Source organism: Hylaeus volcanicus, chromosome 7, assembly GCF_026283585.1.
Source record: "Hylaeus volcanicus isolate JK05 chromosome 7, UHH_iyHylVolc1.0_haploid, whole genome shotgun sequence".
Taxonomy (NCBI): Eukaryota; Metazoa; Arthropoda; class Insecta; order Hymenoptera; family Colletidae; genus Hylaeus; species Hylaeus volcanicus.
In genome coordinates, this window is record NC_071982.1 from 6,058,154 (window position 1) to 6,071,477 (window position 13,324).

The 13,324-nt window shown below is 48.6% G+C and overlaps 1 protein-coding gene across 5 annotated transcripts in view; it reads left to right on the forward strand.

Annotated features, from left to right (window-relative positions):
• The window catches only part of LOC128879711 (uncharacterized), a 30,354-nt gene extending 23,311 nt beyond the window's left edge, over nt 1-7,043 (forward strand). For all 5 annotated transcript variants that reach the window (XM_054129113.1, XM_054129114.1, XM_054129115.1 and 2 more), the window contains 2 exons: nt 3,245-3,381; nt 3,567-7,043. In XM_054129113.1, coding sequence (XP_053985088.1) covers nt 3,245-3,381; nt 3,567-6,050 — 2,621 coding nt within the window. In that variant the 3' untranslated portion in view covers nt 6,051-7,043. The remainder of the gene's footprint in view (nt 1-3,244; nt 3,382-3,566) is intronic.
• The last annotated feature ends 6,281 nt before the right edge of the window (nt 7,044-13,324 follow it).

A 13,324-nucleotide genomic window follows, 5' to 3' on the forward strand; every position in this document is an offset into this window, starting at 1 on the left:
AGAGAGAGAGAGAGAGAGAGAGAGAGAGAGAGAGAGAGAGAGAGAGAACATTACACATATTCTGTGCTCTTTCCACTGATCTGTTCAGTCGACCGTGAAAGATTTATGGCTTCTCGCTTTCACGGGCCTCTCGCTTCTTGTCAGATCTCTCACTCGGCAGGCAACTTCAAATAAAATGGTGGGGATAGCGAGTTGCTTATCTTGAGACAACACTTAAACTCTAGACACTGATAGTCCTCTTGTATATAAGATTAGTATTTAAAGCTAGAAGGATAGATTTGATTACTTTGTGACAACATGATAGGGAGAGACTTCGACACTTCGATAGGAAACGGTATAAACTCTAGCCACTGTTAACCCACGTCCCTACGATATCGGTATTTAAATTACACTGTATAATCCAAGTATCCAAGTGGCGTTTTCCTCCACAGAAAACGAAAGGTGCTCGTTGCCAACACGTGCCGTACAAATTATCGGGGATCCACCCACCGCGGAACCTCCCAAAGGGTGGAACGATCGCGTGCCTCGTCGAAAACCCTTCATCTTTAATAACACGCGCTCAACAAAAAGACAACCGTACCCCATCCCCGTTCCTCGGAACCACGATATTAATTATTTCTCGAGGCAACGAAACGTTTTGCTCGCGACTGGATTGCCCCGGAAGAGGTACATAAACAGAGACGACGTACATTAACTTTGAGATTGGGTATGCTCGATGGAAAAAGGAGAGGAAACTGCGCGTGACTTTCCCCACACCCCCTCCCCCCTCCCCACCTCACCCGCGGCCCTGGAAGAAGCTGATCAAAGCAGCTGCGAGACGCATATTTGGTTTCGTCAAGTTTCCATCGGTTCCTCGGTGTTTTGGCCCTTTGAAAAATGGAAATTGCGTCCCGCGCGCAAACGAACGAACGCGGAGGAAATGACTGCGGGCTGTTCTCCCTTTGAACGGGAAACAAGAAATCTCGTAAGCCCGACTGATTGAACCCCCGGCGAGAATTTCGCGCCTGTTTGCGTGTCGGAGGTAAAAATATTTACGCGGCCCCGTGTTATTAACGAGCGTGGAACTCGACCGCTGGCTCCTTTCGCGGAGGTCGTCCGTCAGCCATGTTTTTCCAGGTGAGGACCTCGAAGCTTTCGGGGCTGGAGGCTGGAATTCCGGGAATCGTGAGCGGTAGCACTTTACTCGGAGATGTAAGTCTGGGCACGCTTCTGCTTCAGCAAGATGTTAGTGACGAAAATGAGGATAAAAGTTTGCAAAAACCCGGCAGGGAGAAATTGTTACAATCTGAGAGGAAATGGTACAGAGCCTCTCCTTTAGCATACTTCATCCCTAAGTATGAAACAGGATACACTAGTAAATGCGGGTCAGTCACCTAGCATCCTACCAGCGCAAAGAGTTCCAAGAATTCCAGCCGCACAAGGCGACGGATTCTGGCGAACTCGCGCAATTTGTCGCGGTGGGTAATGCCTTTAAATATCGTCACCAGGTCAACCGAGATACCGGGCTAATTCCGCGAATTCCTCCGGCGATGAGAAAAGAGAGAAGGGAAAAAAACGCGAACGCCTCCGAGAGATAGAGGGCCCACGGGTTTTAATAGGATCTAAATAGCCGTCGGTGTCCACGTGGAAAATCCGAATTTATGAACCCCCGGAAGGATTTAATTTATTTAAATTTCCGACCGGCGAGGGCAGCTTTAATCCTGATTTACCACGCGGCTTTTATTGTTACACCGGTATATACGACCACTGACCAGGCTAACCGAGCTGTTATCGCGCGAATCCTCATAAAGCGCGTTTCCGTGGTCAATGAGTACCCGGAGCAACTGGACCAGCTGCTTTCGTATCCTGGATGACAGACAAGTCCAAGGATTCTCTTTGTGGTAGCATAATCGAGGATCCAACTGGTAATGTTGACTTCGTCCAAGTCAACGACTGCTATATTCTTTCCATAGATGGGGCTTGGACAGTCTTTGTTTTGTGTTTGTTTATTTTAAGGTGAATGGGAACTGTAGTCATTAATTCATTAATTTATTTAAAGTGCATAACTTATTATACAAAGTTATTGCTCTACTGCTTCCTTATTACTAGCTTATTTCCATTCTTCGTATCATCGTCTTACGTGATTCCTGCATTATTTGAATACTGTTTGCAGTGTCTCTTAATTTTCATCTATTGGGACCCGCTGGTCCCCCTCTAGCTCGGGTACCTCGGGGTTGCTAAGCCCGTACTGTAGCTACAAACATCGCTACAGCCCCTGAGGGCGTAACTGTAGTCCCATATTTCACTACTATGTGTTTCTTCTTTCCAATTTCTCTTTTTCTTTTAATATCTTTTATTTTTCCATTGCTTACGCCATATCGGCTTTCTGATGTTTATATTTGTCAGCCGGCCCTAACCTAACAGTGAAAAATCGGGGCGTGGCGGGGCGGAGCGCCCGAGATTCGAACCCAGGCTCTCGGGGTGGTAGTCGTCTACGCTACTCGCTGCTCCACTGTCCACTCCTCAGCTTGGACAGTCCCAACACTATTAGGGGTCATCTAGATCTCCCAAAGTAAGATACCCCTAGACCCTGGACACTCGTAGTCCCTGCACGCTCGCAAGACACCCGGAGTCCCTCAGTTTTAAATTTTAATCGACTTCGTTAATTTTTCAAAGTTCTCCAACTTCGTTGATTTTTCTTTCTCCACTGTTTGCAATAAATTGCGATAACCGCGGCAGTACCTCGAGCAGCGCTCTTCGTCTTCTCCCGCCTGTCGCCGCGAAGGAACGCCGCATTAATCACTCCGACGAGGCAGGCACAAAGGAAACAAACTGTACGTCCAGCTAATCGGTCACCTAATCTCCGAGGCGGCGCGTAACGATCGATCAAGCGCCGTGCTCGAAACGCGAGAAAAGAAGCCCGGCTCTGCGACATCGCGATTTTTCATTTGTTTCGCAGCCTTTCGTCTGCAAGATTAGGAGCCCGTGGAACTTTATTCGTATCCCCGGCAGTTAAGTAATTGGAAGGTCTCGATCCTAGGTGATTTATCACCCAGGCTCCTCGACGCGTCGAAAGACGTCGGGGTCGGAGGTCAGAGATTGCTTGCCCGGGCTGACCGGTGATTGATCGTTTCGATAGGTGCGGAGAGCAGACCGTCCGCTGCCATGATCGTGATTAAGTGATTTACGCGGGAAAAACACTGCGTTGGTGCAGCGTAGACGCGCCTTTTCGCGAGCTGGGATACATGCTTGCCTGTCGTTTCAGGTCAGAACGACATCAAGAAGCTGCGCAGGGAGAACGAGCAGCTACGTAGAGAGATATGGAGCCTCAGGGACGAGTACGACAAGCTCGAGGAGATCCTGAAGAGGCAGAAGAGCCGCGAAGGAAGCGAAGAATACGAGGTACCTAACAAAATATTTATCAGAAAATAACCAATCCTTAAAAAACGATAGAATCCCTTTTTAATGGACCTCCAGCTCTAGATTTGGATCGAAATATTCTCAGATTCCTATGGTATTCGATCTAAGACACTAACCAAGACCCCCTAAAACATGTCAGACTGATCGCAACGAATGCTCTCTTCCAGGATCGCTCCGACGAGGATGACGGTCTGGAATCGCACTACTCATCCGAGCAGGACGAGGACTTCGCCCAGGAGGAGAACGGCCAGGAGCCCGATAAGGACCTCAACAAGGCCGAGCAGCTAGAGAACGCGGAGAATCAGAAGATCTCCTCGGAGAAGATGACCAACAGCCTGCACAGACTACACGTGGACTTCGACGACCTGTCGGTGGTCGACGAAGAGGAGGAATTGAAGAAGGACAAGGAGAAAGGGTCCTCGGAAGATGGCCAGCACCCGAAGGAGGGTAAGAGCCCTCCGCCAATCCTGAAGCCCAGGCATCTCCACGAGAACATTCCCTTTTACCCTGGCACCTACGAACCGTCCGCCATGGGCGGTACCAGTTACTATGCCGGGTGCCCTTTCAAATTCCCGAGCACCTTGAATCTGATGATGCCCGCTGACGCGACGGAAATGGATTCGTCGTGTCCCAGGTTGGACACGGATCCTCTGCTACCCATCACGGGGCTGCCTGGCCTGAACATGAGCCAAATGAACGATCAGACGCTGCACGTGCCACCCGTGGGCTGGCAGAGCAACATCCTGGTACCTCAGAAGCAGATGGCGACCTATGGCCCGCACGAAATCGCTATCCCTTCGGGAATGCAGATGTACAACGGGTTTCCCCAGGAGCAGCAGCGGTATGCGCAGGCGGCAGGTGGATTCTCGAACTTCCCGAACCTAGTTCCGAGGAGGAACGTTGGGCTCAAACAGCAGGGTGGCTTGGTCAACGCGGGATCCTTCGGAGAACCGCAATCCAAGCCCGAGAGGCTCATCATGGAAAACGGTTGGAGTTACCACGTTGACACCTCAAAGTTGACAAGCGCGAAGGGTCCAGAGGAGAGTCTAGCGCTAGCAGGAACTGAGAAGCCACAGCAAAGACAGTTCTTCGCGCCGATGTCCTCCAAGTTGAAGAAGCGAGCCGAGGAACCCTCGCCCACGATCAGCCACTTTGGAACTGCGAACAGCTCCAGCAGCGGGAGAACCGAGTCCACGGTGATCTCGAAGAACCAGTTCATGTTCGAGAAGGGATCAGCTGACGTCTACGTGAACGGAGCTGTGCCCTGTGAGGGCAACGATTATAGAATCATGGGGGACCAGAAGACGTTCCTGAGCACGGACAACCTGCTGATCAACGACGACAGATCCACCTGTGGCAATCAGCTGGTGAAGTCGATGTCTTGCCAAGACCTGACCAGCGAGTCACAGGCTGCCTCCATTGGCCCTGAAGGCAGGCAGCAGCTGCTGACCCAGAGTGACAACACCTTGGACAACATATCAGACTCCAAGCCGTTCAAGTCCCACCTGAGTGTCACCTTAAAGAGGCCTTGGGTAAAAGAGGTAGTAAGCCATGATACTCCAGAAATCCCCAAGCTGCCGTCCGTGGACTATCGCATCTTCAAGAACCCTTTCCTACGGACGTTCGACCCGAGCTACGGCTATGTGGATAAAAACAACGTGACCAGGCCTTTGTCCGTCCAGGTAAACGACGACAGCCTTGGCTACTACCCGGCCCAACCCGACATGCCTACCCTCCACAGAGTCCATCCCGGCGAAAGGTACAAACACGTTCAACCCGACCAAAGTCGCCTTCTGATCCCCTCCAACCAGCTAGTGAACGGAAAGCTCGTGACGTCCCCGGGAAACAAGCACGAGATCCAGGTGACCTCCTTCGAGAAACCAAGTCCTCACACCCTAGTGGGTTCCTCCGCTCCGTACAAGCTTAGCACCCTGCAGAGATTGAACAGGAACCCTTACCTGCAGAGCCAGAACCTTTACCAAAACGCGCCTTACGCGCCGAGAGGAGGCCTCTATCCGCAAAGGGGAATGATGTACTACGACAATCTAGCTATGAAGGTCCCGGTGCAGACGCAGACCTCCATAGACGGGGACTCCCATCACGAGGACGAGCATGCGCAGTCGCAGGAGGAGAGCGTCCCGACGACCCCAAGCGGCCAACGTCCGAGGAAGCCTATCAGAAAGGACAGGAACGTGACGACCAAGGAACACAACCCCGTCTCGCCTGCAACCCAGAGGAAGCTGAAGAAGCAGAGCAGTTCCACCTCGGCGGAGATACCCGAGTCCCCTGGCAAAGTGCCGCGAATAAAGCCCAGGAGGCTGAGCATCACTACGACGACCACGTCCGAAGGCCAGGAGGACAAGCACGAGAGCAGGTCGTCCTCGTCGGGCCAAGACTCGCCCAAGAAGGACCAGATGAGGAGGATGTCGTTGTACTTCAACGCGAAGAAGAGACCCTCCCTGGCGTCCGTGAAGACAGCCAGGAGCGGGAGCTTGGACATGTGCAAGGAAAAGGACGCGATGATGAACTCCGAGAGGGAGAGGACCACCTCTATCAGCAGCAGAGACATACCTGGGGCCAAAACGAGGAAGGTTAGCACCAGCAGCAGCAACGTGCCCTGGTGCGCTTGTTGGGGCAACGGTTGCATCTAGACTCGAGTTCGGATTCAGGTGTTGTCGTCTGCTAGAGACACTCTAGTCAATTTTTAGGTCTTAATAGATACTAAATTATATTATGTGACAGCTCTAAGGCAATCCGCTCTAATTTTCACGAGTTCTCAAAGTACAGCCACCTCGCGCCGCAGCGAGTTTCGCGAAAGCACGACTAAATGATCACGAGCATGGGTAGCTAAATGAAATATCGACCAGAGTGCGACACGCTCCATGAGGAGCGGTATCGACCTTTACCGCAACTACAAGGGAACCGCTGCAGCCAATCGCAGAGGTCGTAAAAGTAGTAGCGACGGAACCGGGACACCATAAACCTGTAACTGTTCAGGTGACGCTCGCAACAGAGGTTCCTGCCAAGAATACACGAGACCGTAGCCCGCTCTCGATAGTCGAGGCGGACGTGGATCGAATTAAACTTGCAAAATTAATATTTAAGCAGCGCAACGCGTTGGGGACTCTAACTGATTGTCTCCGGCAATGGTAGACGTCGCGGCATTAGCTGATAATTTTATATCGATTGCTCTTCCGACTGTTACTTCGTAAGACTATTAAATAAAATTGAATTCCCACTCGTTCGTGGGACACTTTCGCGAAGAGACAGTCGCCCATGCATTTACCTAGCGTTAATGGTATCATGTATATATTACCGTTAAGTTTCGTATATTGTATATTTATGTAGCTGTTATTATTTACAGTGAGGACTGGATAAGTGCAAGTGAGACTATGCACTATTGTCTCACCGGTACGCTTTTGCCGACTGCTTTTTTTCCTCGGACCTCTTTCTCTTTCACTCTCTGTCCTTTTCTACGTTCGACAATCGACTCGAGGCAAATATAAACACAGAATAGAAACCTCGACTGGGTAATTGCAGTGTTCGCGTCCCTTTTGTCTTGTGCTTATCCAGTCTTTACTGTATTCGGAATCAACGCGACATTTTCTGTAAAGTCAAGGGAAAATAAAACGACTATTCGCTTACGCGACGACTTCGACGCGACTTCCAACCACGAGTCCGATCATTATTGTAGACGGACCTTCGTATTTCGGTGGAGTCATTCGCTCTTCTCTGTGATTCATCGAATTATTGATTATTCTATGCGACTTATTCCAAGAGCCACCAATTATTAATGGTTCCGGCGAGGGTGGAACCTAAAGACAAAGTTCGCGAGCATCTTCCGCGCGTAAACTTCTGAAGCGTTCTGTTCCCCGTTGCCCTCCCCACCCGCCCCTCTTCGTCCCTCGCCGACCCGTTCCAACAATGTAGAAGGGGTTGAAGAGGGAAGAAATTTAAAGAAATCCAGAGAAAGGAACCGACCAAGTAAATTGAATGCACTTATAATTAAACGCCGCGCTTTCGCGTGACTCGTGGAGTGAAAGTTTTAGACGACGATAGAAAACGGGGAAAGAAGTTTGCCAAAGTTTCGCGTATCTTGGCACACGCATGGCTGAATACTTCAGGTATCGATAAAAGAATTACATCGTTGGGAATTTCAGATATCTCAGGATTGGATCAACGTAAATACTATAGCTACCAACCTCACTTTCAATTCTTTTAAGCAGTCGAGGTAATGGCAGTGATACGCATGAGTCATAGAATATCCAGGTCAAGTCTTTCGTCTATTTCGAGCGAATTACAGGGACTGAATCCAGAGCTAGATGCAGCCACTATAGTAGCTCGATGCGAAGCATCGCGGGAAAAGGCGCTAGCCGGTTGCAGGGGTGACAACGCTGCGGGGGTACAAACGGGTCGCAGACTGGCGCAATTAAAATGCAAATTATCTCTTTACGCGCGGCCATATTTCCAGAAGGGTCGGTACTCGCTACCCTACGCCGTCACCGATTAACTCGGAACTAATTTACGAGACGACTCCGCCGCCAAGTCAGAGAAGACGTTTTGTCTCGGATAGAACCGCTCGGTTGATACGGGCTAACGTCATTTGCAAATGTCAGCCAAGGCCAGTTTCTTCTCTTCCATTATGGCATTCGCTGGCCCGACGACAGAGGACGAAGCGTCTCGGGCGAATTATCAGATAGCCCCGGATTTTGATTATGTTGAAATACGTTCACGTGAAATTAGGAGAAGTCGTCGATCCTCTGGGCCCCTAATTGTTTAAACCAGGGCTTCTTAAACTATGGCTCGCGATCAAAAATTTCTCTCTTATTTATGTTATACAAAGAAATGCAGTTTTGATGAAAAATAGGGTGTGATACTTTTTGAAACTATAATAAATACAATAATAAAAACAAATAAATAGACATCCAGTGAACGAAAAAAGTTTAAAAAGCCCTGGACATACCCTGGTGTCTTCGTTCTGTCCTTTTTTTTATTCCCGGTACTTCTTTACGTTCGAAGCTCGTCGGCAAACATCAGAGAATATACGATCATGTAAACACTGTTCAGCGATCAAACTCCTTGGCCCCTAGAGGGGTGTACCCCCCAGTATTGGTGATGCTTTCAGTGCATTTATGGAGACTTTACTGTACAGACGCAAACGATTGAATGTCGACTGTAGTTGCAATCAGAAAGGGTACATCTCTCAAACAAAATCTTGCTCGAATTACAAAAATCAGTTTCACGACAGAAAAATAATCGAGAAAAAATTTGGACGAACGATGCTCCAATTCTCCAGCTTTTTTTCGCGGACGTGACTGATGATTCGCGACTGGCGAAGCATGTCGACGAACTCAACGCGTCTCGATCGCGGAAGAGCCGGGGCGAAGGAAACGAAATGAGCTTCAAGTTTAATTAACGAGCCGCTCGAAAATTTACAGTAACCGAGCGGAGCGAAACCGAGATGCGTTTATCGTTGGTTCACAAAGGGGCCTAACTGCTCGCTAGCCCGATATCACGCGATGCAACGAAGATTATCGGATGGGAATACGACGCGGCCGACCCCATGAATTCCAATTAAAAGCCTATCGCGAGTATTTATAGACCGAAGACGGGGACGATATCGGCAGCCACAATGGTCGTTAAGATGATCAGGTTTAATTACGCACCTCGTAAAGCCTTTACGAATCTGGTCGCTGCGAGTGGCTGTTACGGCGCCACCGTTTATGCGTGCGGTTACCAACGTGGATGTATAATTACCTGGAAGCCAAGAAAAAATTACGTGCATTAGTACGACGACGCGGGGTTAAGTGTATGCTTAATTATTTCCAAATGGTAAGGATTCGGTGTTTTTATCATCGGTACCGTAGAATCCACGATAATTGCACGAAGAACTTGTTTGCGGAGCGTGGACAAGCGGTAGGGCCCGCCTGTTCAATTATCGAGGTTTCGCTGTATCTCGGAAACGAGGGCTCGTGCCAGAAATTTCATTCCACGCATTCGACTCCCGTTCCTCCGCCACAAATTTTTACGCGTATCCCCCTCCCGTTCATCGACCCTTGCGTTTTTCGCGCATTTCGAAAACACGAAGCAACAAAATAAAGCACTTTTCGACGCGACAGGCGCTAGAAACAATTTCAGCTCGCGTTCGAATGACCCACCGGTGATATTACGTCGGCGTGAAATTACGCGAGAACGTGATAAAGTTTCCGGTTTTCACCTAAATTCTCCGTCGACGCTGGGAGAGAGGACGTTCGAGCGAAAGAGTAATGAAACTGCTGCAAGTGCAATATGGAATAACGAGAAAACAACGGGGGCGGCGGATTCTTGCGAGTTTCCGCGAGCTCGAGGCACGCGAAGTGTTTGAAATTTCTCTAGCGGGAAACTTGCGTCCGTCCGCCTTTTTTATTACGGACAGAAAGACCCACACCCAGCCTCGCGGGAATATTTTATACGAGGAGAAAACTTCTGTCGAGCAATTTCGAAATTTTTCCAGCCTGCTTTGCTCGCGATCCGGGGATGGCAAAGATTTATTTATAACTTTCTTGTGATCTGTTACTGAAGGATAATATTGTAAAACAATAACTTTGATTAAATACAGATTCAGTAAGTTATTATCGTGATTGTAGAATAGAATTTAGCGCGATACGAGAAAATAATTTCTCCAAAGAGAAAAAAAAGTTATACATGCTGAATCGAGTAACGTCCTTCTTTTTTTGAAGTCGGTTAAAAAAGAATGGGAATAAACTTCTCTTGCACTTTTAGGGACGGTATTTCCCAGCGAGTAATATCGAAATTTTCAAATTGAGTTTGAACAGAACTCAATTTGTACAAATGTTTCATTTACACGGAACGTCCAATATCCTGTTGCGAGGCCGAGTAGTGTATGCTTGCAACCGGTTCACCCGGGATTCTGCATTTTTGCAAATATTCTTCGGCGCGCAAATATTTGCGAATTTCGCCGGGGATGCGAAACGAGATACAGCATCGACGGTTGCGTCTGAACTCCGAACAAACGAGCACCACACCTCTGGGTGACTGTACGCGTCGCGCATTTCCATGAATATTATTGAACCTCGCGCGACTACAAATTATAATAATTAACACATCGACGCTGTCAATTATTCTTCTCGATGTTTCAACCATGATTCAACGATCAAAATTAAATTTATAGAGGAGACAATTTTAGTTACCTCGTCCACCAGGTTGAGACACGGGTCTCTTAAACTCCCAAAATATATAACGAACAAATAGAACGTTCTTAACCTTTCGTGGTCTTTCTTCGCAGTAATACTTCCAAAAGCTCCCAGCATTTTCGTTGAAACGCAATTTCCCCAGACACCAGAGGCACTACGCGTCGCAATTCGATCGCGAAAGAACATTTCGTCGGGCTTTCGACTTTTATCGAGGATTCTTGGCACTCGGTTTCAAATTTCCTGCAACAGGGATCGAAACAGGGGTCGGCGAAACTGCCGGCGAAAAGTAAGCGGATCCGACGCGAGATAAAAAGTTTCCAAGTTTCCCTTGGTCTGCTGAAGTGTCGAATCCGCTTGCGATCAGCTCGGAACGCCGTGTCATCCGAAAAGTCAATCGCTCCAAGTTCGTCGTTAGCATTCCACGAAAGCGATTACAACTCGGAGAATCACTCTCCACCTGACGAAGAGGGAACAAAATTATTTTCATCCAACGAAAATAACGATTTGTGGTTTTCCCTGTTAGGTAGAAAATCGTGGGTTTCGATTCGACAGTTTTTTTAAAAATGCCACATGATTCTTTTTTTTATATTTTTCCATTTAGATCATTTCCACTGAAAATGAATTCATAAAATATAGCTTTCCTCGCTTTTTATTTTTCACGTCTCCGTTCCGTGTTTTTCCATTTACTTTTTACATTTACGGTCGTAAATAAATTCATAAAATGTAGCCTTCCTTTAGAGTGGTCGAGTGTGCGCAACCCTTTAAGCGCTTTTCAGTAGCGTACACAGAATTGACAAAACACTCGAGAGGGGATCGCACGTGGGACGTGTCCATTAACGAACAGACGAAAAGAATTTCCATTTCCGGAGTAGTTTTAAGCGGGTTCGACACTCTTTTAGCAACAGCCTCCGCCGAACGAAATTAGACACGCGAACGTCTCTGCGCCCGCGGCATTTATGTCTCGTGCGCTCTGTTAAGTATACACGCTCGTGCGTACCATTTGCGTACGGATGCATTTACACCACTCCATTACGGAGCTGAGTGAATTCATTACGGCGTTTGCCACCGCGCAATTTTACAAGCGCGGATAAATTAAAGTCCACGCGAACGAACAAGTATACACGACAAAGTTCAATATCACAAGTAGACAAAATTGCGAATGCGACCGGCAGACCAATACGTCTCGACCATTTTCGTCGATTTGTTCGAAAGATAGCACGACGGAGTCAATATAAATAGCGTAAACACTGACATAGTCTCTTCCTGTCGTCGACATTACGTTTTCCAGAGCGACTCGAAGCGCAAATTAATACGCCTCTGGCACTTAGGAAAAATATGCTCCAAGAGTCAAGCGGACCAATACGACTGGAGCCGGTGGGCCAATACGTGTAGAGCATTTTCATCGAGTTCCACGCGAACTTTACGCGATGCGTCGGATAGTAAAGCCAGACTTTTCACCGGGAACGTCAGTAAAATTCAGGCAGCGACTTGTTACAGCCAGCGTCCTTTATCCTAGCAGGGCGCCACGGTATATCGTGTATTTTATTCCACCCGATCCCCCCGTGGAGTTCCGTCGACGTATCCGAGACCCTTTCCCATCCTTCTCGTTCTACGTCCATCGTCCTTCCTCGTCGACCGCATGCTGTCTTGTGACACCTAATTTTCGCGTGTATTCCAACGTGGTTGCACCGATCTCTGTAACCTTCTTTGGACTTCGAGTCCTCCCTCGTGCGTTCAATTTGAATGATCCACCGCTGGATCCCCTGTTGCGCGTCTATCCCCCTCCTCCCGGCGCGCAGACCAATTTTTTAAAAGCCTTATCAGCAAACCGGGCTCGTTTCACTTTCACGGGGAACACGTGTCTCCGGGACACGCGTATTCGCGTTCATGAACACGCAGGACTGCTCCAAGCGAGACCAAACCGTGATGGCGGGAGGGTGGGGGAGGGGGTCCATCGTGGAAATGAATGAGCGTATAAATCAGCGTTAACGATCGTTCTGCAAACAACTAGGGAGGCCCAGACCGGTCCCCCAAATTAAATAAGTCCACACCGATCGCTATCGCGTCGTCTGGTTTCTCCGGCGCGCGTGCAGGCATAGCTGAGACGAGCTCGCATCGATCAGCGACGGAATGCATTACTCTTAGCGGTTTCCTCGCCGTGGATTCGTCCTGCTTTGCATATAGCACCAATAAAGCCCGAGATTTATGCATTCGATACAATAACCGGGGAGATTCCGATCGCCTTCGGGCAGCTGCTTTCTCGCAGCGGCCTGGACACCTCCGAGAGTGGTTTCTATAATTAGGCGGACGTGATGAGACTCGTGGATCTCTCGGGCAGAGACGCGGCCCGATTGGCGATCGGCAATACCGATACGTGACAGTTCCGGAACGTCCAAGAGCTTTTCAGCTGTTTTTGAGTGGTCTCAACTCGGGGGACACGGTGACCAATATTGCCTCCTCTGAGCTTTCTTCGCGGAGAATAAATTCTTTGCTCGCTCGAACAACTGTGATTTAAGGGATGAATTAATGATCCCAACGTCCATGTAAAATTATTAGTTGCGCACTTTTGGAGAGCGAGAACAATCCGATTAAAAATCTCTTGAAGAGTTCGAGTGGGTAAAAGTTCTTTTCATTCCTCGCAAAAGTTTATAATTACTATCCCCTCCCCTGCCCCTCGAAGGTATTAATTAGTGCCTCGACATCACGTTGATTCACGCTTCGATTGTTCTACA